This window comes from Rhinolophus ferrumequinum, chromosome 20 (assembly GCF_004115265.2).
Source record: "Rhinolophus ferrumequinum isolate MPI-CBG mRhiFer1 chromosome 20, mRhiFer1_v1.p, whole genome shotgun sequence".
NCBI classification, from domain to species: domain Eukaryota; kingdom Metazoa; phylum Chordata; class Mammalia; order Chiroptera; family Rhinolophidae; genus Rhinolophus; species Rhinolophus ferrumequinum.
The window spans coordinates 18,628,966-18,652,891 of NC_046303.1; the positions used below are offsets into that span (position 1 = coordinate 18,628,966).

At 36.2% G+C, this 23,926-nt stretch overlaps 1 protein-coding gene across 2 annotated transcripts in view; it reads right to left on the reverse strand.

Annotated features, from left to right (window-relative positions):
* SP4 (Sp4 transcription factor) overlaps positions 1 to 23,926 on the reverse strand; it is a 69,490-nt gene that overhangs the window by 17,034 nt on the left and 28,530 nt on the right. For both annotated transcript variants that reach the window (XR_004421168.1, XM_033088672.1), the window contains exons 4-5: positions 10,523 to 10,751; positions 1,553 to 1,752 (exon numbers count right to left, since the gene is read on the reverse strand). Coding sequence is in view for 1 of the 2 variants with exons in the window: in XM_033088672.1 (XP_032944563.1) it covers positions 1,553 to 1,752; positions 10,523 to 10,751 (429 nt within the window). In the remaining variant the exon portion in view is untranslated. The remainder of the gene's footprint in view (positions 1 to 1,552; positions 1,753 to 10,522; positions 10,752 to 23,926) is intronic.

The window sequence follows — 23,926 nt, forward strand, 5'->3', positions numbered from 1 at the left end:
AAAGAAAAAAAACACCTTAAAGCCATTAGAAAAAAATGTTTTCAGAAACTTGATGATCTTGGGACAAGAGAGATTTCATTTTTTAAAAAAGCAAAAGACAAAAGAATATACTTAAATATTCTTATATTTGATTAAATAAAAATGTAAAACTTCCATATGACAAAACATAGCACAAAGACAAAAGACTGGCAACATATTGGAAAATTGCAATATATAAATCAGTAAGAAAAAGGAAAACAACAAAAAGAAAAATGAGCAAAGGAAATAACAGAAAAGGAAATATAAATGACCCATAAATGTAAAAAAGATGCTTAATCTCAGTAAAATTAATCATTTTAGATTGACAAAAACTTTCAATGCCTGACACTACTGAGTACTGGTGAACACACGGCAAAGTAAAACCTCTCAATCACTGCTAGTGAAATAGAGATGATAAAAGCCACTTTAGACTCTTTTGTGAGTATCCAACATATACATTCTTTATGATCCAATACTTATACCTTCTCAGTCTGTGACCAACAAAAAACTAGCAATAATCTAAACAGTGTCGAAAACGGATTAATACAGTGTAGTAGTCACGGGACAGATACTGTATAGCAGTTAAAAGAAATACACACATATACATACATACAATTGTGTACATATATATGAACTTGGATAGATATCAAAACAAGTAAAATTATAATACTTTAATGTATCAATTACATAAATCTTCACAGTACACACAAAACAATGTTACATATATATCCATGAACAATATACATAAGAGTATTAAAACTGTACTATAAACTTTGAGTTCATACAGTAGCTGCTATCTTTAAGAGGTACCCTGTTTCCCCGAAAATAAGACCTAGCCAGACAATCAGTTCTAATGCGACTCTTAGAGCAAAAATTAATATAGACCTGGTATTTTATTATATTATATTATACCGGGTCTTATAGTAAAATAAGACCAGGTCTTATATTAATTTTTGCTCCAATAATGCTCCAAAAGACGCATTAGAGCTGACTGTCCAGCTAGGTCTTATTTTTGGGAAAACACAGTAGGAGGACAGATAATATCAACTTTATATGATTTGTTTTATTAAAAAAAATAACACAATATATAACATATTAACAGTTGCCAATTCTGAGTGAGACTGGGTAAGTATTTTGTTCTATCACTCTGGATACTTCAGTCAATTTTCAGGATAGCAAAAAAACCAAAAAACTAATAAAAGTCACCAATAAGATCATAATTCAACTCCACTCATCTATTTAAATACTGAAAAAAATAATACATGTGAATTCAACATGCTGAGAATACAAGGTAAGTGGAATAAATTCCAGGCCCTGTAATGATGCTTGATAAAACTTACAAAAAAATAGAATAAAATATATCTCAGAAATGAGGTAAAGAATCTTGATCTTAAACATCTTCCATATAATCGCTAAAGTGAGTCTCTCTTTTTATTTCCCTATTTCCAATTTGATAGCTAACTATCACTAAAATTTTCATCTGAGCACTGAAAAAATAAGCACACAGCACAAGTCCTCAAATACCCCAACTAACCTGTATGGGTTCTTCTATGTCTCTGAAGCTCATCACTCCTTGTGAATCTTTTGCCACAAAACATCCAGTTGCACACAAAAGGTCTTTCTCCAGTATGCCAGCGAAGATGTGCTCGCAGGTGAGATGTTTTGCCATAAACTTTTCCACATCCTTCAATATGACAGATATGCTGTTTCTTTTTTCCTGGTTCATTACTGCCTCTAAGAAAAACAAAAACCAAACATTAATTACACACTAATAATTATGGAAAAATAAAAGAGAATCAAGGTAATTAAAGGACGCTTTTCTGAATGTTTTTTTTTTTAATCATGATGCCTTGACTGTAGTAAAAAATCAGAAAAATTTCAATTAAAAAAAAGAAACGAGGTTGTGTACTAAACTCAAAAATGCTATGAAAACACATTAATCCCAGAGTTTATGTTCTGCCATGGACTTCTTGTTCATTTCTTAGTAAGCTCTTCCTTTGGGGTAAAATAAAACTCTAAGCCTTTTAAGACACTTATAAATTCTTCTCTAAAATACCAAAGGGTGGTATTCCCCATTTAAAAGTATAAAATTCAGAGTTTCAATTCCAGCAGGACAGTGTGACAATCTCCATGGACCTACACCCCAGGGAAACTGGTGAAAATTATGAAAAGCAAACGAAGCAAATACCATTTAGTCCCTGGATATGGCCCTTGGCGCATGCGGCAAACAGAAACATTCACTCGTGAAAACCAAACAGAACTTGGTATGAACAGCAGGAGAATGTGGTATTTGAACCAAGACACTCCCTCTCTCCGTCCCCTCTTCCGCGTCCCTAGACATAGAAACACTGCAGACTGGGGCAGCCAAGAACAGGGTTCCTTCTCCTCTCACCTTCCAGTCGGAGGGTTGCCTCCCCAGGAGGGGCAGGATGTCCCCATTTCTCATTCTACTCCCAGCTCCCTGTGGCTGAGGCTAAGTTCCAGGTCAGTGTGGCTGGCAGACAGGGGACACCCTTCTTCCATACAACCCTAACTCGTGAGACACAGCCTCTACTTTGGATAGGGCATGACAAAAATACTGGGGTCCGGCTCATTCTTGCCCCAGCTCATCCGTAGTTCATGAATCAGAGGTCCTGAAGCAGGGCCTGGTTGGCATCGCCACAGTAGAGGCCTCGCAAGTGCCCGGCCTCCCCTGCCCTTCACCTACCTACAGCTGAACAATAGATCATCGCCCTGTGGTTGCAGCTTGGAATGTCCCCTTTGCCAGTTCCCAGTTTTAGAATATTAGGCTGAAACTTACGACTAATACCCTTAGACTTATTGATCACAATCTCTATGGTCTAGCATTCTTTCCAGGCTACTCCCATCCTTGTCCCTGGGAGAAGCACGCTGCCAGAGGGAAAGCTCCATGCAGACCCCCAGAACCGCCCGGATTTCCCCTTAAATATCCCAAGCCGCTCTGAGAATGTTAAGGCAGTTTTTGAAGGCATTAACCTGCACACTTCTCAGATCACCGGTGCTCTGATAATAAACATTTATCCTATAATTATCATATATTCTGTGTCAGTCTATTGGCTGAACGGTGCAGGCAGCACAAGCCCCGGACTTGGTTGCCTTCTGGTTTCAGTCCCAAGCCAGGAAAGGCAGCCAAGAAAATCTAAGGCTACTGTTGCCTGCCCCTCATCCCAAGCACCTCCCCGCCACCACAAAGCGCTCAGCTCATAGAGCACAGATGTCCACAACAAAGTGTGGAGAAGTTTGAGCCTCATGGAGACTCTTAAAAACAGTGGAGATTGTTGCAAAAGGCCAACTGGGAAGAGACTAACAGTTTCATTGGAGAAATAGGCTAAACTAGGCTGGCTTAGGCTGACACAGAAGCCAGAAAAGAGGCAGCTGGGAGGAGCGTTCTAGGGTCAGAATAAATCCCAAACACAGACCTAGTGATCCAGCACTTGTACTTAAAGGAATCTAACTGGATCAGTCAGTGGAGGAATATGTGCTCCAGGGCAATGTTGAAAACAGTAGAGCAATCAGCTGGCAATGAGTGGACTTGAACAGCTGGGTGTGGTCAGGGAAAGAGACAGTCACCAAGATCCCTGCCAAAACCACTGCCATCCCAGAGTCTCCAATAGAATACTCAAGTCTGCATTCATGAAGGAGCAACGTGCTTCATACTGGGGGGATATTGAGGGGTGTGGGTCTATAAAATAATCTAGTCAGTCAATAAATAAACAAACAACAACAAGAAACTGGGGGTGGGAGAGAGTAGGGGGGGCAGTACTAAGAGTTGCTATATCATCTAAACTGTCCAGTTTCCAACAAAAAAATTGATACGCAAAAAAACAAAACAAAACATTTAAAAAAAAAAACAAAAAAACTAACAAAAAACAAAACAAGAAAGTGTGTGACCCATACACCAGAAAAGCAGCAGGGAGGAGAAACTGCCTGTGAGAGCAACCAGATTTAACAAGACATAAAAGTTACCATTATTAATATGTTCAAAGAACTAAAGGACACCATTATTAAAGAAGCAAAGCAAGGTATAATGACCATGTCATATCAAATAAAGAATATCAATAGTTAGAAATGATTTAGAAAAGAACCAAGTGGAAATTCTAGAGATGAAAAGTACAACTGAAATGAAAAATTCAGTAGAGGTATTCAAGCGAAGGAAGAAATAGAGCAGGGGCGGCAGATGGTTAGAGTGCGAGCTCTGAACAGGATTGGCGGTTCAATTCCCACATGGTGGGATGGTGGGCTGCGCCCCCTGCAACTAGAGATTGAAAACAACGACTGGACTTGGAGCTGAGCTGCGCCCTCCACAACTAGATTGAAGGAAAATGACCTGGAGCTGATAGGCCCTGGAGACACACTCTGTTCCCCAACATTCCCCAATTAGAAAAAGAAAAAAAATACAGCGGTTGAATATAGATCAATAGAGATTATGCAATCCAAAAACAGACAGGAGAAAGAACAAAGAAAAATAAACTGTGTCACAGAAATGGTAGGGGAGGGCAGGGCAGGTGGAAAGCAGAGAAGGGGGAGGAGAGGAAAGAGAAGAGAGGAAAGGAGATTGAGAGCAGAAAAAAATATTTAAAAAAGTAATGGTTGAAAACGTGTTGAAAAACATTATTCTGCACATGCAGGAGGCTCAACCAACTCCAAGTAGGATAAATGCAAAGATTTACAAATAGACACTTCATATTAAAAATCTTGAAACCTAAATATAAGGACAAAATCTTGAAAGCAGCAAGAGAAAAATGTTTCCTTACTTACAAGGGAAACCTACCAGGATTAAAAACCAACTTCTAGGCAGAAACAATGGAGTTTAGAAAACAGTGGGAAAACATTCAAAATACTCAAACAAAAAAACTTCAAACAAGGATCTTATATCCAGCAAAATAAAGATATTCCCAGATAAATAAAAACTGACAGAATTTGTTGCTAGTCGACCTGCTTTGAAAGAAATACTACTAAAGGAAGTTCTTCAGGCTGAAAGCAAATGAACCCAAAAAGTAATTCAAATGCAAACAAAGAAACAAAAGAGCACCACCAATGGTAATTATGTAATTATAAAGAACAGTATAACTGCATATTTATTCTCTTAGCTGATTTAAAAAGCAATTTTATAAAACAGTATGTATAAAATGTATTGTTAAGCCTATAACATTATAGAAATGCAATATATGTAACATCTTTGCCAATAATAGCACAAAAGAGGTGAATAGGAGCAAAGCTGTATTGGGCTAAGGAAATGACTCGATGGGAACAATTCACAAGAACAAATAGAGAGAAGTAGTAGTGATACGGTAACATAGAAAAGCTATATATACTTGCTCGCCTTCTCTCCACTTCTTTAAAAAGAAGTAAAATTATATAAAGTAATAATTATAACAGTGCATTGTTGGGTTTGTAATCCTTATTGATATGTGTAACAATACCACAAAAAAAGCGTAAGTGAATAGACCTATATAGGGGTAACCTTTCTATAACTCACTGGAATTAAATTACTATAAATCTTAAATTGATTATCTATTAAGATGTACACGGTAAAGCCTAGAGCAACCACTAAGGAAATAAAATAATAATGAAAAAGTCATTAATGAAATTAAAATGCTAGCTGTATTATATTCACACACTGCAAAAGAAAGGAGGAACTGAAGAATAAAAAAAAGAAATGACATGGAAAACAAGTAAAATGGTGGACTTAAATTCAACTACATCAGTAACATCAAATGTGAATGGATTATACAATCTAATCTAAAGGCAGATTTTCTCAGATTGGATTTTTTAAAAAAACAAGATCCGACTGTATGCTGTCTACAAGTGATACACTTTACATTCAAAGATACAAAGAGATTGAAAGAAAAACTGCAGAAAAAGGTATCAATCGAACAACTACCACAAGAATGCTGGCGTGGCTACACTAACATCAGACAAAACAAAAGATGTTACTAGACATAAAGAGGGAGCTTTGATAAGAATAAATGGGTCAATCTATCAGTAAGACGTAACAATTATAAACATACATGCACATACACAAGAGTAAAAAGACAGCACCAAAAAAGATGAAGTAAAAACTAACAGAAATGAACGGAGAAATAGATAATTCAACAATAATAGTTGGACATTCAGTACCGGTACTTTACTTTCAATGATATTTTCATAGAACAAGAACAACTCTATGCCAGTTACTTAAATAATTTAGATGTGATGGACAATTTCCTAGAAAGACACAAAGTACCAAAACGGACTCAAGAACAAATAATCAAAAAAAAACCCTTAACAAGAGACTAAATCAGTCAGTGCCAAAAAATTACCCATGACCATAAAAATGAAATCTTACCATCTGAGACAACATGGGTGGACCTGGAAGGTATTAGGCAAAGTGAAATAAGTCAAAGACAAATACCATATGATCTCACTTATATGTAGAATCCAAAGAACGTAATAAATGAACAACAGAAACAGACTCACAGATGCAGGGAACAAGCTGATGGTTGCCAGATGGGAGTGGAGTTGGGTGGTGGGGTGACATAGGTGAAGGGATTAAGAAGTACAAATTGGTAGTTATGAAATACTCATGGGATGTAAAGTAAGGCATAGGGAATATAATCAATAATGTGGTGATGACTATGTTTGGTGCCAGGTACTAGTCAGAGGGATCACTTCATCAATTATATAAATGTCTAACCACTATGCTGTACTTCTGAAACTAATATAAACTGAACATCAACTGAATTGAAAAATTTAAAAGAGGGGGAGGAAGGTAAAGTGGAATAAGAGATTTAAATTTCCAGGTATAAAACAAATAAGTCATGGGGATGTAATGTACAGCATAGGGAGTATACGGTATTTTGTTATGTATAACGTTTGGGCACTTTTTTGACCAAATTTGTGAGGGAAGAATAAGGATGCGTATTATACATGGGTAGTACTAATTCCGTATCTATATAAATGTTTTTAATTCTTTTATTTATGCTTATGAGTTAAAAGTGTAACTAACTCTACAAACCAGTAACAATATCCGTATGCAAAATAATATCCTGGAATACATTAATCAGTTTTGTTGAACTTATGATGAACTTGCAACGAGAAAGAGTTCTTGGCCTTCAATGATGCATAAATATCACAGATATGTAACCGGTACATAAAATTTCTTGTACCTTGTATCTGTTCTTGTGTTTTGTAATTATTTGTTACATAAAATTTCTTGTACCATAATGTTAAAAAATAAATGCTAAAATTCTTTTACAAAATAAAAAATAACAACACAAAAAACAAGCACCTAAAATGTAAACAAATAAAACTTTGAATTAAAAAATTAAAATGGAAGATTTTATTTTTTTTGCAAGTTTGGTCCAAAAACATGGGTGCGCATTATACATGGCAAAATCAGTAGTCAATAATATTGTGATAGCGTTATAAACGGCATCAGACGGCTGCTGGACCTTTCACGGTGATCATCACTTCTTTAGGTATATAAATGCTGAATAACTATGGTATACACTTGAAACTAATATAATATTGTATGTTAGCTATATTTTAATAAAATCTTTTTTTTTTAATTGTAGCACAGTATTTTGTAGTTGTAGCTGTAAACAAGATAAACTTGACAGGAACTCAACCAGGTAAGCGTAGCCAGCTGCAAAAAAGAAATCAATGTTAATTAACCAATCAAATAGTGTATATAAGCAATGGCTAAACCTCCCTTCTGGGAGACAGAGCTTTGGATGTGAATCCCATCTCCTTTACTTGCTGCAAGTAAATAAAACTATCTAATGACCAAAAAAAACAACAACATGAGAAAAACCCAGGACCAGACAGCTTCACTAGTGAATTCTTTTAAAAAATAAAACTGGAGGGAACACTTCCCAACAAATTCTATGAGGCCAATATTACCCTTAACAAACTACTACAGATCAGTATCTTTCATGAACACAGATGCAGAAATCCTCACCAAAACACTAGCAAGCCAAATCCAGCAACATATAAAAATTATTATAAACCGCCACCAAGCTGGATTTAACCCCATGAATGTAAAAGTCCTTTAACACCAACAATCAACTAATGTAATATACATATTGATAGAATAAAAACAAAAACATGACCATCTCAACAGATGCAGAAAAGCTTGACACAATCCAACACCGTTTCAAGATAAAAATATTCAACACAGTACGAACAGAGGGTGCTTTCTTAACTCAATTAAGGGCATATATGAAAAACCCAGAGCTAATATCATACATAATGGTAAAAGACTAGATGCTTTTCCCCTTAGGAACAAAAAAGTGATGTCCACTTTCACCACTTGCGTTCAACATGTACTGTAGGTTCTGGATAGAACAATTAGGTAAGAAAAAGAAATCAAAGTCATCGAGAGTGGAAAGGACGAAATAAAACCATCTCTATTTGCAGATGACATGGTCTTACATATAAAAAAACCCTAAGGAGTCTACTGAAAAACTATTAGGACTAATGAAAGAGTTCAGCAAGGTTTCAGGATACAAGATCAATATACAAAAATTAATTGTATTTTTATACATTTGTAATGAACAATCAAGAAAACAGTTCCATTTTCAACAGCTCAAAGAAAAAATATTCAGGAATAAATTTAACGAAAAAGTGTAAACCTTATACTCTGAACACTAATTTCTGAAAGAAATTAGAGAAGATCTAAATAAACAGAAAAACACATACCACATATACAGAAGACTCAATACTGTTAAGTTGGCAATATTCTCAAACTGATCTAAAGATTCAATGCCACCCCATCAGAATCCCATCTGCTTCTTTGTAGAAACTGACAAGTTGATTCTAAAAATTCACATATTGCAAATGTCCCTGTAGAGCCAAAACAATACTGAAAAAGAGTAACAAAGTAGGAACATACTTCTCAATTTCAAAAGTTATTACAAAGCCAAAGTAAGTAAGACCAAGTGGTACTGGCATAGCTAGATATATAAATCAATGGAATAGAACTGAGAGTCCAGAAACAAACCTATGTGTCTATGGTCAACTGATTTTTGACAAGGATGCCATGACCATTCAATACATGGGGAAAGGATAGCTTTCTCAACAAATGGCGTTGAATAAAACCTTACCTCACACCATATAAATAATTTAACCCCAAACTGATCAAAGACCTAAAGGTAAGAGCAAAGGCTATAAAAATCTCCCAAGAAAATCAGGAATCTTTGTGACCTCAGATTTGGCAATGGATTCTTAGATATGACATGAAAAGTAGAAGCAACCAAAAAGACTAGACTTCACCAAAATAAAAATTTTTGTGTTTCAAAGAACACTATCAAGAAAGTGAAAAGACAACTAATAGAGTGGGAGAAAATATTTGTAAATCATATATCTGGTAAGGGACTTGTATCTAGAAATATATAAAGAACAATTACAACTCAATAATAAAAAGACAATCAAAAATGGGCAAGAGATCTTACTAGACATTTATGCAAAGAAGATACACAAATTGACACCAAGCACATGAAAACATACTGTACATCATTAGTCATCAGGGAAATACAAACTAAAACCACATTGAGATACCACTTCATACCCACTAGGATGGCTATAATCAAAAAGTCCTATTATAACAAGTGTTGGCAATAATGTGGAGAAATCAGAACCCTCATACACTGCTTGTGGGAATGTAAAATGATACACCCACTTTGGAAAACAGTCTGGCAGTTCCTCAAATGGTTAGACCTAGAATACCTACCATATGAACCAGTAATTCCATTCCTAGGTATATATACCTAAGAGACATGAAAACATATATCCACATAAAAACTTGTATAAGAAAATGTCTGTAGCAACATAATAGCCCACAAGTAGAAAAAATGCCAAATGTCTATCAACTGATTAGTAAATAAAATATCGTATATCCCTACAATGGAATATTATTAGCTTATTAAAAAGAATGCTAATACATGCTATAATATGGATAAACCTTGAAAACATTATGCTAAGTGAATGAAACCAGTCATATTACTATATGACTCCATTTATATGAATGTTCAGAATAGGTAAATCTATAAAGACAGAAATAATTTAGTGGTTGCCTAGAGCTGGGAGTGCTGGGAAATGGGGTAGATGATGGCTAAAGAATACAGTTTCTTTGGGGCGGGGGGTGACAAAAATGTGCTAAAATGAATTGTGATGATGGATGCACAACTCTGAATATATGAAAAACTGAAATGTATACTTTAAACGAGTGAATTGTGTGGTATGTGAGTTTTATATCAATAAAGTTTAAAATTTACATGATAAATGAAAAAAGTAAACCATTAAAAAAAAGCACAAGGTACAAGGTAGAGGACCACTGAAATCCCCTTCTGAGAATAGCTCAATTTAATCTCCTTCATAACAATATTATATCTCAACTTCTGGACTACAAAGCTAGCGATGTTCTAATGATCAAAGTACCCAGCCAATGGCGTGGTTGGAACTATTTTATGCCCTCCAGAGAGACAAAGTTGGTGACAGCATTTACCTTCCTTCTCCTTCCCTACAATTAGGACAGGAACAGGCCACTCTCCGAAGCCTCTTGCCAGGCTGTACCTCTTGATCAGAAGCTTGCTGGCCTTGCTGCAAATGCACTTGTGTGAGTTGGTCAGGACTAACAGCACCTATCGTTGCATTAGCAATTCCTCCCACTGCTACAGTTACAGGAGCTATCGTAGCTTGTTGGACTTTTACTCCATCTTGTCCTTGCTGCTGACCTAAAAATGGAGGGGGAAAAGAATATTATAATGGTTTCTATTCCTCAAGAAAACATTAAAGAAAAAAAAATTCCATGTGGAAATTTTAAAGCTACTATATTTGTTCTGATACAAAATCTATGTAAAGTACAAAAGCAAAGGGGTTAATGATTTTATCCTCTGTCAATCCTCCTAAAACATAATAGTTTTACTTGAGTAGCTCAGGCTGCCTCTCTATCTGGTTGGTGGGACCACATACATAAACATTTAACCCTCTTGTGGCTTAACTTCTCCATCCGTAAAATGAAGATAATAATACTTGCCACCTACCTACCTCCCTGAAGTGCTGTGAGGATTCATGAGACATTATTTGAAAAGCACTTTGAGATCCTCAGATGAAAGACGCTATATAGATACAAAGCATTATTATTACCGTTTCCACAGTAAGTAGCATATCTCAGTCACTCTAAGAAAATGAATGAAAAGTCACTAAAAGGATTAGGTTTTACGAACATTTCTCATTCCTAAAATACTTCAAATTTAAGCAAACTTCTCTTTACTGATGAGTCTTTTTTCTTATACACATTGAGTTAAGTAAGTTTTTTAAAATGCAAAATCACCCATGATTATCACATATGCTTACTATCTTCATAAAACACATTTAGGACATTATACTTTGGTCACTCCTGTTATAAAGCTTAGACGTCGCCTCTGAGGTTAGCACATATACCAAACTGGCTTCTTCTTAGGGAAAAATATGATAACTAATATATAACATGACAAAAATATAGCTGTTTCCGTGACTTAGATGGATCCTGAAGCACACGAGTATGTCTTATAATTACCCTTTCTTTTAACGGCTCTGCTTTTCAGGTGTGGGGATGTTAAGCATGTGAACAGACAGAAAAGAAAATAGCTCTTTATGAAGGAATGCTCCCACCTCAGAGAGTTGATATAAAGATTAAATAAGTTAAATTTTACAAACCCCTTACCACAGTGCCTGGCACAGAACTGTTCATTGTATGTTAGCTATTACTACTACTAGTTTCCACCGAGTTGGGTGGCAATACAAGAATAAGATATGGTAACAGAAATAAACACGTGAGTACTGCGTATCAAAAAGGGGCTGCATAAGTAGTACTTTAAACGTGTAACAACCAAGAAGAGACAATAAAAATTAGCAAGTGAGAAAATAACACATATTTTCTAAATAAAATTAAACCTCTGCCTCTGCCAAACAAAGTCAACCTCACCCGCTGTGTATTCACAGCACTCAGACCTTTGGTAGCACCGAGAACTCTAATACCAATGAAAAATACTGTGTCATTGCTTTACTAAGGATACAGATTTTAGTTCTACTGAAGTCTAAATTTTGGTTGATCTTTGAATTAACAAGGTGCGGTGGGTAAAGCAAGGCAAGGTAATTCCTAAGTTGTGAATTCATGTCCCCTTTGGTGACCGTGTACTTAGAAATCCCGTTTCTTCATTTCTAACAATGCTGATGACCTCCCTCAAATTCCTGTCTCTTATCTACCTTAAAAAGTTGCTTATGGAGTGATTCCCCTGATCACTATATTGTTTTGTACACCTGAAACTATTTTTTAAAAAAGTAAAAAAAGAGTTGTTTATAAAGAGCAAGTTGATTTCTGGGGGCGGCCAGTTAGTTAGCTCAGTAGATTAGAGCGTGGTGCTCTTAACAAGGTTGCCGGTTCGATCCCCACATGGGCCGCGGTGAGCTGCGCCCTCCACAACTAGATAGAAACAACTACTTGACTTGGAGCTGATGGGTCCTGGAAAAACACACTTAAGTAAAATAAAAGTTACAAACATCAAGTTGATGTCTTAGTGGGTAAAGACGTTGTGAGTTGTAAAGTGATACATAAATGTAAAGTATAAGTATTATGCCTCATTGCACCGTTTGAGCACATAGGAGTTTTTTTACATATCCAGTAAACCCAGATGCCTTACGGATGACCTTGGGTACGCAAACTATTCAAACTACTTGTATATCTGGAAGCACAGTGATACACATACTCACTGTTTACCACAAAAACATGCACTGCTGGAAACGGAAGTTCTATCTGAACCAGCACTATACATGGTCTTGTTTTTTAAATACAGTCTTTATAGCATGGTCTCTATGGAGAAGCAGGTAATTTAAGTTAGCAAGTATTCTTTCTATCCCCTTAAGTCATGAGTTATTTCTGGCCATAATTCTTCCAGCTACTTCATACAACAGTTGGTCATTCCTTTCAGGATGCAATGATATTTAAGATAGCCTTCATGTCAAAAAACTGCTAGCGATCCCTAGCTGATCATTCGCCTCGGATCCCTGACCATTTCCTCAGGCCTCCATATTGTGAGCATTTATCTGTCCGATGCCTAAACACTGCAGTGAATGATATTAAGCAAATTATATTGGAATGTATGTATTTAAGCCTGACAACTCTCTTGACTTCTTTACCTAGATGTCCCAGACAGTTCAGGTTCCACACACCTCAATACTACTTTTCTTTCATCTCCACTGTGACCAATCAAGTACACGCCACCACCCCCCTTACCAAGGCCTCCGAGGTCCTGTTCAAGTTGAACTCTCCCCGCCCCTCAGACCTCGTCGTGCAGTGTGAGCCTCTCCCCCGCGCTCACTATGCTCCTGATACATGGGCTTTTATGCTGGCCCTCCAATAAATCAAGCTCATTTCCTTCTTTGGGCCTTTGCACACACTCTGCAGGCTGGGTGGGGGTGCCTCTGCACCTAGATATTCACAAAGCTGACTCCTTAGTAATATTCTGCTCTCAGTTCAAATCTCTCCTCTTTAGAAATGGCATCCTGACCACATCACCTAAAATGGTTCCCTTTAATCCATTTCTATAGCATCGCCAAGTTATGCCTTCTTTTCCTTAAATTATCCTTTTATTATTCTTTTCTCTTTCCCTCCCTTCTGAATGTTGAGTATCCTGAGAGCAGGGACGTTGCCTGTGGTTGTTCACGGCTGTATCTCCAATATGTGGAACAGTGCCCAACATACAGCAGCCGCTTACTAAGTTTAATAAAGTTTAAAAATGGATGCACCTTCAAATCTTGCTTCTATTAATGTTCCTGTTTTGGTAAATGCTACTACTGCTGTCCTTATTACCCACACTCGTAAAACCGTAAAAAACCGTAAAAAGTCAACTTTTAGGCTACTTGTGCTTTACTCATTAATCATATCCATGTGATAGCCAAGTTAAAAGGTACACAGAGCATAATAGCTCTTGCATCCATCTCATCTTTCTGTTGTCAGGACAATCACCATGGTCCACGTCGGTCCTTGTTACTTTGGGCCTTTACTGGCCTAAATGAGGGCCCGTGCCACCTCACTCACCCTTCAAACTGCTGCCAGAAAATTTTTTTAAATGCTGTTCTGATTACTTCACTTCCATGCTCACTAACTTTCCATTGTCCCCTGTTGATCAAAGTCTGGTATTCTAAGGACTCCAGCACCAGGACCTGGCTCCTGGCTCTCAGACTTCCTCCTAATGGCCGGGTCCAATGTGCCTTTTCTCAGAGAGCAGCACTACAGGATGGCTGCTCCACTGACTGCGCTGTCCTTGAAAACTGACTGAGCTAACTAACGCCCTTCTCCGGTGAGCTCTTCTTATCAGCATTGAAATCTAAACCTACCGTCACATTCTTCAAAGATTTAACTACACTGATTGCCTTTACCCCTCATTTCCCATTTTCTCCTCAAACTTCGGAAATTAGGTGTCCAACCCATCACTCTGCTAAAATCTGACAGCACTAACAATTTCTTTATTAGGAAATTCAAAGATGGTCTTCCCTTTGACCTTATTTCACGTCTCTGGAGCAGCTGCAGCTGCTCATCTCACTTTCTTCTTGCAGGGTCCCCTGCCTTGTGTTTCTGATACCCCTCCCCCGTGGTGTTCCTCCTACTACTCTAACCACACCCACATCAGCGTCTTCCTGGGCTACTCCTCAAGGTTCTGACTTCTCTTATTCTAACTCTCTCCTTGGGTTATCTCATCCACTTTCATAACCTTTACTACTATGTGTATATAAGCTGTTGTCTCCCAAATCTGTACCTTCTGCTCAAATACCTCTCACGAGTGTCAAACTCTTAATGTCATCTGCCAGGAAACATCTCCACCCAGATTTTTCAAAGGCAATCTGTCTAGAAATCCCAGACAGGTCATCCCATTTTCCTATCCTAGCTCTTTCTCACTGCCCAAATGGAAGTCATTCTTGAATCCCCTTCATCTCTTTCATCCACCACCACAACAATAGCTATCATTTTTTATACTTTACTGGGTGCCTCACGTATATTATTTTATTAACTCCTCACATCCCTCTGTGTTGAGTATTGCCGTCCTAATTTTAAGTTGAGAACACTGAGGTTCACAAACACCCAAGGTCACAGAATAGCTAAGCGACAGCTGGAATTTGAACCCAGTTCTAGCTAACTCCAAAGGCTCTTCTTTCCACTACATATATTACTTATGTTGATCAGTAGTCCTTATTGAGTCTATCTCTTCAAAATATCTCAAATTTATGCATTTTCTCCATCCCTATTGCCCGTATACGTTAGTACAGGTCCTTACCACCACTATACAGTTTTGCCCTTTCCAATCTCCACATTGCACATACAAATCTAGTTCCCCCAAAAAATCAATGGGCCCTCGATGCATTCACGTCAACATTTCTTAGCATAGTACACGAAGCTCTTCATAATCTACCTCTTGCTTACTTTTATAACTTCATCTCTTGCCACTCTGCCTTCATTTCCACTGTCAACATGAGCTACTCATGTATTTCCTTTAATGTTCCATGCCTGATTGTTTCTGGGCCTCTGAATAACGTAGCTGGCATCTAACACATTCTCGCTCCCATTCCAAATCTCCCTCTCTCTTGATCTGACAAAAGCCAGCTCATCTTAAAGAAATCGGTGCATGTGTCATTCCCTTTGGGAAGTTTTCCTGATAAATGCCTTTCTAAATCTATCTCAGATATCTCTTTCCTAGTTTCCAATATCCTCTGCATAATTTTATTATCTCAATGGACAAACTATATGGTGAATTCATACTACAAATGCCTGCTTGTCTTTCCAGTTAGATGGCATATTGTTGTCTTTGAGCAACTAAGTACATCTCCCTTTGTTTTCCATCTCTAAAAGAATCCTGCGTGGGTATGTTAGGACTGATGAACAAATGACTGGGCCCGTGTGGTAGCGGATGCTGTCTCAGAGTTGAGCTAAAATTATGAGTATAGGAATTTCTCCTAAAGTGTAACAGTTTTTACAGGACGAATTGGATATAGCGTAACTTATTAACTAGACAATGAAATGTACATTACTGAGATCACTACTAGTTATAATTCAATCAGGAAAGTTAGGACTGTAATAAAAAATAAGCACAGGGAAAAGCTGTTACATTGAAGAAGCAGCTGGCTTGTTGGAATGACTTTGTATTCAATTTTTCAAGTAAAAATTGATGATAAAGATGTTAAAAATATATAAGAAGCTATGCCAATGATAGTGCTGGTGATAATGGGAAAGATTAGTCATTATAGAAACAGTGCTTTTATAGTTATAGAACACCTTCAGTATTGAAATGTCTGGAAGAAAAACGTTATTTATTAATGCTCTTCTAAAACTATACTCTCTAACCTCTCTGTTACCACTGAAACTGTTTTATAACATAATTTTATAAATAACTCAAAATTTCTTGGTAATGTAACCTCTTCCTTCCAAGCTGCCAGAGTTAAAAACACTCCAAGGCTGCTTAGAGAGACCAAGCCATCTTTCTTATTTCTTTCTTTGTTTTGTTCTGTCTCCCTTTTTCAAATACAGAAACTGGGCCAAGGGTAATTGGGGGCAGTTGGTTAGTAGGTGGCATATTAGATTGCTAGATACGCAACAACACTAGAAGGGGTATTCAGGAAAAATTCTGTTTCTTGCATATTTTCCTTTAGCACCAGCTGGAGTGGGTCTTTGCCCAATACAGTAGCAAGATCTGAGAACTGTATTTAAGCTAAGAGGAAGAAGAGAAAGCAGACTCGACTAAAGGAAGATAGCATCTTCCATACAGACTAACCTAGTTCTCTGGATTTTTGAGGAAGAGGACCTATACCTAAGCCAATTCTTGACTTGAATTTCAGTACACTTAACTACGAGACCTCAGGGATTGGATGAATTAGAATTTGAGTATTCTTGGTTTCTCTAATCAGATACCATATCATTCTATCACAGTATTAATCAAATTATTTCTAACAAAAGCTGCTCAGGACAGAGGACCTCTGTGTTGTTTTTTTTTATGTCCTTTGGCTATCAAAGTTCCTAGCACACTGGAAGTATTCAATGAATGTTTCTTAAATAAAGTGAATGGTAATCTAAAATGCACATAAACACAGAAGATTACTTACAAAAGTAGGTCAGCAATAGATCACAGGACTACTAGATGATTCCTAGCCTGCGAAAGACATGCTACACAGGTGGCAAGACAGTAAGACATGGACACTTCCCACAATCACAATTCTGCTCTGCTTCACTGATCCGGAATTCAGATCACTTAGGAATATGTTCCAGAGTATAAATCACAACCTGCCACTGAAACTACTGTTTCTGTTCTCTCAGGTATCAGATTTATCCTGTAACATGTGTTACCCACATTCAACAATAACTTTTTTGAATAGTATTACAATGTATACTTTTTAAAAAGTACAACTAAACTTGCCACTTAATAAGGGAATAGGATAAGATTTCTCCATTTCCACTTATTTTGAAGAAGGTAAATACAGCTTATTATCACACACACACACACACACACACACACACACACACACGTTATTTTTTTCCTTCTAATGGTAACAATGTACGATCACCATAGAAAAGTACGAAGGGGCAAATAAAATTATCCATATATTATCCATAGATTATCACTATTATTATCATTTTGGTGTATTTGCTTCTAATTTTGTTCCATGCATTTTGATAATGATGCAATTCTACTACGTAAACAATTCTATTTCTGCTCTTTATTTGTTTACTAAATACTTCCAAGTTATTATAAATTCTTTTACGATAATATAATGGTTGCACAATATTCCATTATACGCTATACCATAATTTATAAAAATTACCCTAGTATTAGTTTATTTTGAAACACTCATTACTAGTAACATAAAAGCTATAAATAATAAGCAACTTGAACAAAAACATTTTTCCTTATTACTTCCAAAGGAGAGTCCTAGAAGTGAGATTACTAGGTCAAAGAATATGAAACACTGATAAGACTTTACATACAGATTACAAAATTATAGTAGATAAATATATGTGTGTATGTGTGGAGAGAGAGCTGCATTAATTTGTATTTCTACTAAAAGTATGTGTACAAAGAAGTTCAGTAAGATTTTTAAAAAATTAATAGACAAAAAATTGGTATTTCACTGTGGTTTTTAATGGAAGTGATTCTACTCTCACTTCTAATATTCTATATATTCTGAAGGTATAAGCCAATGAAATAAGATAAAGAATAGATCTATGTAAGGAAAAAAACTTTAGAAAATCAGTAAATTTTTAGAATAATAAGACATTTCAGCAAGATGATCAAATACAAGAGCAACTAAAAAAACAAGTTTCCTTCTATATCAACAAATTCACAAAGTAAAAGAAAAGATATTCCATGTACAACAGAAACAGTAACCACAAATACCCGAGGATCAATCTAATTAGAAATGTTGAGGAAGAAGATTTAATAAAGGACATAAGACCCGAATAGAGAGAAATACATATTCTTATTTAAGAATCCTTATTATAAATGTGTTAATTTTTCTAAAATTAATCCATATAAAGTGAATGAAATCAGAAATTAATACATTTTCCACAGAACTCTACTAGCTGATTCAACACCAAGACAATTTTGAAAAAGTAGAATAGTAGAATAAAGATATGTTAAAAGCCACAGGAATTAAAACAATGTGGTAATGGATTAAAAGTAGGGTAACAGAACTGAATGCAGGGTCTAAAATAAGAGGCATGTATGCATGAAAATTTAGTGTATGATAAAAATGACACCCTTGAAATCAGAAGGACAAGAAGGAAACAAGTGTCTTGGCTTGGGATGATTGGCTATCTGGGTGTGCACAGGGGTGGGGGTGGGGCAAGAAGTTAAGATAATCTCACGCCAGTCACAAAAGTAAACTACAAATAGGCTTGTACTTAAACAACAGCAACAAAACCTAAATGTAAAACTAAAACTTGTAACAAACACAAAACAAAAAAAAAATATTAGAAGAAAATACAGAATAACCACAGGATTTTAAACAAGACCCCAAAACAAAAGACAAAATACTGATAAATTTGACCATTATCAGAATTTAAAATTTCTTAAGACAAGTATACAACTCCACCTATCAACTGCTTAGGTCAAAATCTTTGGGGGTAGTTCAGTCGGTTAGAGCGTGATGCTGAGAACACCAAGGTTGCCGGTTCGATCCCTGCATGGGCCACCGTGAGCTGTGCCCTCCTTAAAAAAAAAAAACACAAAAAACTTCGGAATAACCCTTATTCTTGATTCCTGTCTTTCTCTGGTACTAACCCACCTTGCTACCTGCTCCTTCAAAGTAGATCCACGATCCATTTCTCCACCAGCTCCACTGCTCACCCCTTAGTCCAAGCCACCATTTCCTCTTACTTGATTACTGCCTAACAGGTCTCCCTGCCACCACTGCCCTCCTTTTTAAGTTCATTCTTAACACAGTTCCCAGAAGAATCATTCTAAAACTTAAGTCAGATCATGTCATTTCTCTGCTAAAAATCGTACCAAGGGGTCCCATTTCATTCAGAGTGAAAGCCGAAGGCCTTATTCTCACCCACAATGCCCTATATAAACTGGCCACCCCTCACTTCTCCAATCTTATCCCCCGGCTCACTCTCAACTTCAACCACACTGGCCTCTGCACTGTTCCTTGAAGACACCAGGCCTGGTCCCAATTTAGGAGGCATTTGCACTCTGACCTCTGTATCTCTGCCTAGCATGACCTTTCCTGGAGCATGTGCATGGTCGACTTTCTTCCTTCAAGTCTTTGGTCTAGTATTATCTTCTCAATGTGCCCTGCTAATCCTGACTGCCCTATTTTGTTTTAAATATGGCCTCTTGCCCCCAGGAGTCTCATTCCCCTTACACTCTGCTTAACTTTTCTTTTCCATAGACCACCAAAGGATGGATGCACTGCAGTAGTGTTCAACAGTAAAAAAATCACAAACAACCTAAGTATCGTGAATTGGGGAATAGTCGAATAACAGTGAACTAGTTACACAATAGGAACGTTCTACAGTAGTTAAAAAGAATGAGAGAAATCTTTATGTACTAACCTAAGATATACCTCTAAAACATACGGTTGAATGAAACAAAGTCACTGATGTTTACACTGTGATATATACCGTTACACAAATTATGTATTTCCTACAATGACATCACATGTAATAAATAAATGGGAAAAAGTCTGAAAGGATATATAACAAACTGATTAAGAATGCTTCTAAAAAGGTGTCTGAGATTGGAGTGTAGTCAGCAGAAGCTTTAGACTTATGTATACTGGTTGCACTTTTTTTTTTTTTTAACAAGGAAAATGTTTCCATATATTACTAGCATACCTAGAGATTAATTGTAAAAGGAAAAGATGTTCATAATTAATAGACTAATATGGCATTTCATTATTGCTTTTATCTGCATTTATTTGATGTCTAATGGAGCTGAACATTTTTTCAAATGTTTGTTGGCCATTTGAATACTCTTTCTGAATCATGTGTTCATTTCATGTCCTTTGCCATTTATCTACTAAGGCTCAGGTCTTTTCTTTTGTATACTCCATTTATTAAGAAACCTTTGCCTTATTTGTTGAAAATATTTTACATGGTGTATAAATTTTAACCATATACATTTAAACTAAAGGAAATATGGCTTGGTCAACCCGTTAAGTCTGCTATAAATGACATTTTTAAAAATTCTGATACCTTAATAACATTTAAACAGAATAGGAACACAGGGAGTAAAGTAGAAATAATAATAAAAGATGAAGGTAAAGCCTTTTTGTCCATTTCCTTCAAATGTCACTGAGTTGATTCTTTTAGCACTTCACACCAACACTTTGAGGTAAGTAGGACAGCTAGTATTTCCATTTTATAGATAAGAAAAATATAATCTAACTGCTCATTTCTTCTTATGGAAAAAATGATTTGCAAGATTTTCCTTACACTGAGTAGTAGGTAACATTATTGTGTAGGTAAAATAGACCCACAAATTTAAAAAACGAATCAAAACCAACTATCTATCTGTAAAAAATTAACCCAACTACCAATTCACTGAAAATGACCTATTTAATAATAGTAAAGTAGCAGTAAAATACCAAAATAGTTCTTTAGGTACATGTGTTTTTTGCACATAGCCTAGGAAATAAGGTTATCTCGTAGAATTGATCAGAAAAAAACAAAAACTGTTGATTTCTGTAATATAAAACATGCCATGGAGGGCTAGAGGAACTGCTTACCATTCTGAACAATCGCAAAATGATTGTTAACTCAGCCTATTTAGGTTTATTTCCTCTACAGATTAAACTTGGGGAGTCTGCCTGAACAGATGTCTAAGGGCCTCTGAAGATATATACAGGAAAGCATGTATGTCTCTTTACTGAAAATAAATTTCAATAAATACAGTCTGCAGTAGAATTTGGTTGGCTTTATAATCTGACTTAAAACAATGAGGCTGTCTATTCCTAAACGTAAAAAGATAACCAGGTATGCCTACGGCTGGGGGGATTGGGAGGAAAAATGGGAAGAGACGGTTAATGTGTCTGCAGCTTCTTTGTGAGATTATGAAACTGTCCTAAAATTAGACCATGGTGATGGTTGTACAACTCTGTGAATATACTAAAAGCCATTGAGTGTGAACTTTAAATGGCTGTATTGTATGGTACATGAATCATACCTCAAGAAAACTGTTTAAAAAAAAAAGATTAGAAAAAAAATTCTACTTTTGTTGATTCTAAATCTCAACTAGTGGTTCCCAATGGAAATAGTTTTGTCTTCTAGGGGACATATGGAAATGTCTGGAGATAATTTTGGTTGTCAAAACTTGGGGAACTAATACTGGGCCTCAGTTGGTAGAGCCAGGGATGCTGCTAAACGTCTTACCATGCACACGACACGCCTCCAAAAGAAAGAATTACCTGGACTAAAATGTCAAGGGTGCTTAAGTGAAGAAACCCTACTTAAATGGAGCTTCCAAATAATTACTGAGCATGGCTCTCATTTATTCATGTCTTTATAAACAATTGTAACTAAAATCAAATATATGAAAAATTAAAATGTAGTACACTTGTATGATAACCTATAAAAACTATAAACTACATGAGTCTCCATTAAAAAAACAAGAAACTACATGACTATGAAATAACAATTTTACAGAGAGTGATATAAATTTAGGAATAGGCTTTGACAGCCTTGACAGATATATGATTGCATAGATTCCATAGTATAGTGGTAGTAAAAAATAATATTCCGAGTTCGGAAATCATCCTTATTAATTACAAAGTACTTCTTTACCTTATTCAAGAGCTGTAACTATGCGTTTTTCTACACATGAACTATAAACTGAGAATATTAAGAAATAACTGAGCGCTCTCTGCACTTCTGAAATGAAGGTGAACTGTATTAGCCAATGACTCCCAGGACTGTTCACGTCTCCTGGATCATGTTAATTTGTAAACCAATGCTGAGGTACTGAGTAGGCACAACAAACAGCTCAGCCGAGACTACAGAGTAAGCAGAGCTTTGGCAGATCTGTCTTTGAGTTCTAATTCTCTCTGCAGTTTCTTCCGTTGAGGACCCGGGAGTGGTGGGAATTAACTGAGATAATACACTTAGCACAGTACGTCTGGACTAGGATACGTACGTAAGAAAATACATGAGAAACTGAGTAATTTATTAAGTACAACACTTAATAACATTCAGATGTCTGTAAGTCTTAGATTTCTGGATGAAAATCTAATATACAATTGAGATTTATTCATTCAACAAACATTTCCTGAGTACTCGCTATGTGCTCAGTCAGTATCGCTTCGCTCAATGCCAAGATTGTTCAAAACCCACTTCACTGATATGGTTTGATGGTTATAATTTGACTTGGAGACGGATCTATCGCTCTATCTATCTATCTACCTATCTAATCTATCTAATCTCTCTCTCTCTCTAAAATGCTTTATAAAACAGTACTGCAGTCATCACAAGGATTATAAACTTCCCAAAAGTGTCACACCAAGATTTGAAGACACTGCTAATAAACATCAGCATGTAAAACTGTTTCTGACAAGAAGGAACATTAAATATTATAGATTAAAATAGTCACTGCACAAATAATTTTCCCTATTATTGTAACTAAAGTGTAATTAATTTTAAGATGCTCTTCTCGAGGAAACCCAATGACATTTAATGTTCAGCATAGAGTATGGAAAAAAGTGAATGGTCAGAATTTATCACCATTTATCTAGAATTACCATATTTTCAAAAAGACACTAACTAGAAAGCAACAATATTCTAGTTTAGAGAGAAACTCTACAGTAGTGGACACAGCTTCAATCCCGAGGAAAATCACAATGACCACCATCAGAAACCATGGTAGGCCCTTTTACCTGTTTTACACATAACCTGCTGAGATAGGTTATTTTTCGGAAAGGCTATCTCCTTCCTGATGCTGATTCCATGCTCACCAATTAATTTGATTATTATTTGGTTTCTCAAGTACCTTGACACAAGAAATAGAAGGGTAAGAGCATTCCAGTAACTGGAAAGATTTATCTCTTAGCTTGTATTAAAAATAAAAGATAAATAAAAAGAAACAAAACAAAAACCACTATTCTAGTTTATAAATAAGCCTCTTGTAAATCCGAAATTTATAAATCAATTTGTCTAGAATTTGAACATGAAAACCAGTTCCTAAAATTGCAAAGCTAGGAACTAAATCACAGGTCTATTTTGACCCTATCAAAGAACACTCTAGGGAAGCCCTACTCTAAAATAGGAGAACTACCTAACCATATTAAATTCAAATAATTATACACACGCACACTTCAATAATGCAATAAATAATTTAATTTAAAAGCAGGCTGACAACTTTTAGAGTTTATATAAGCAAATAGCTTCCAA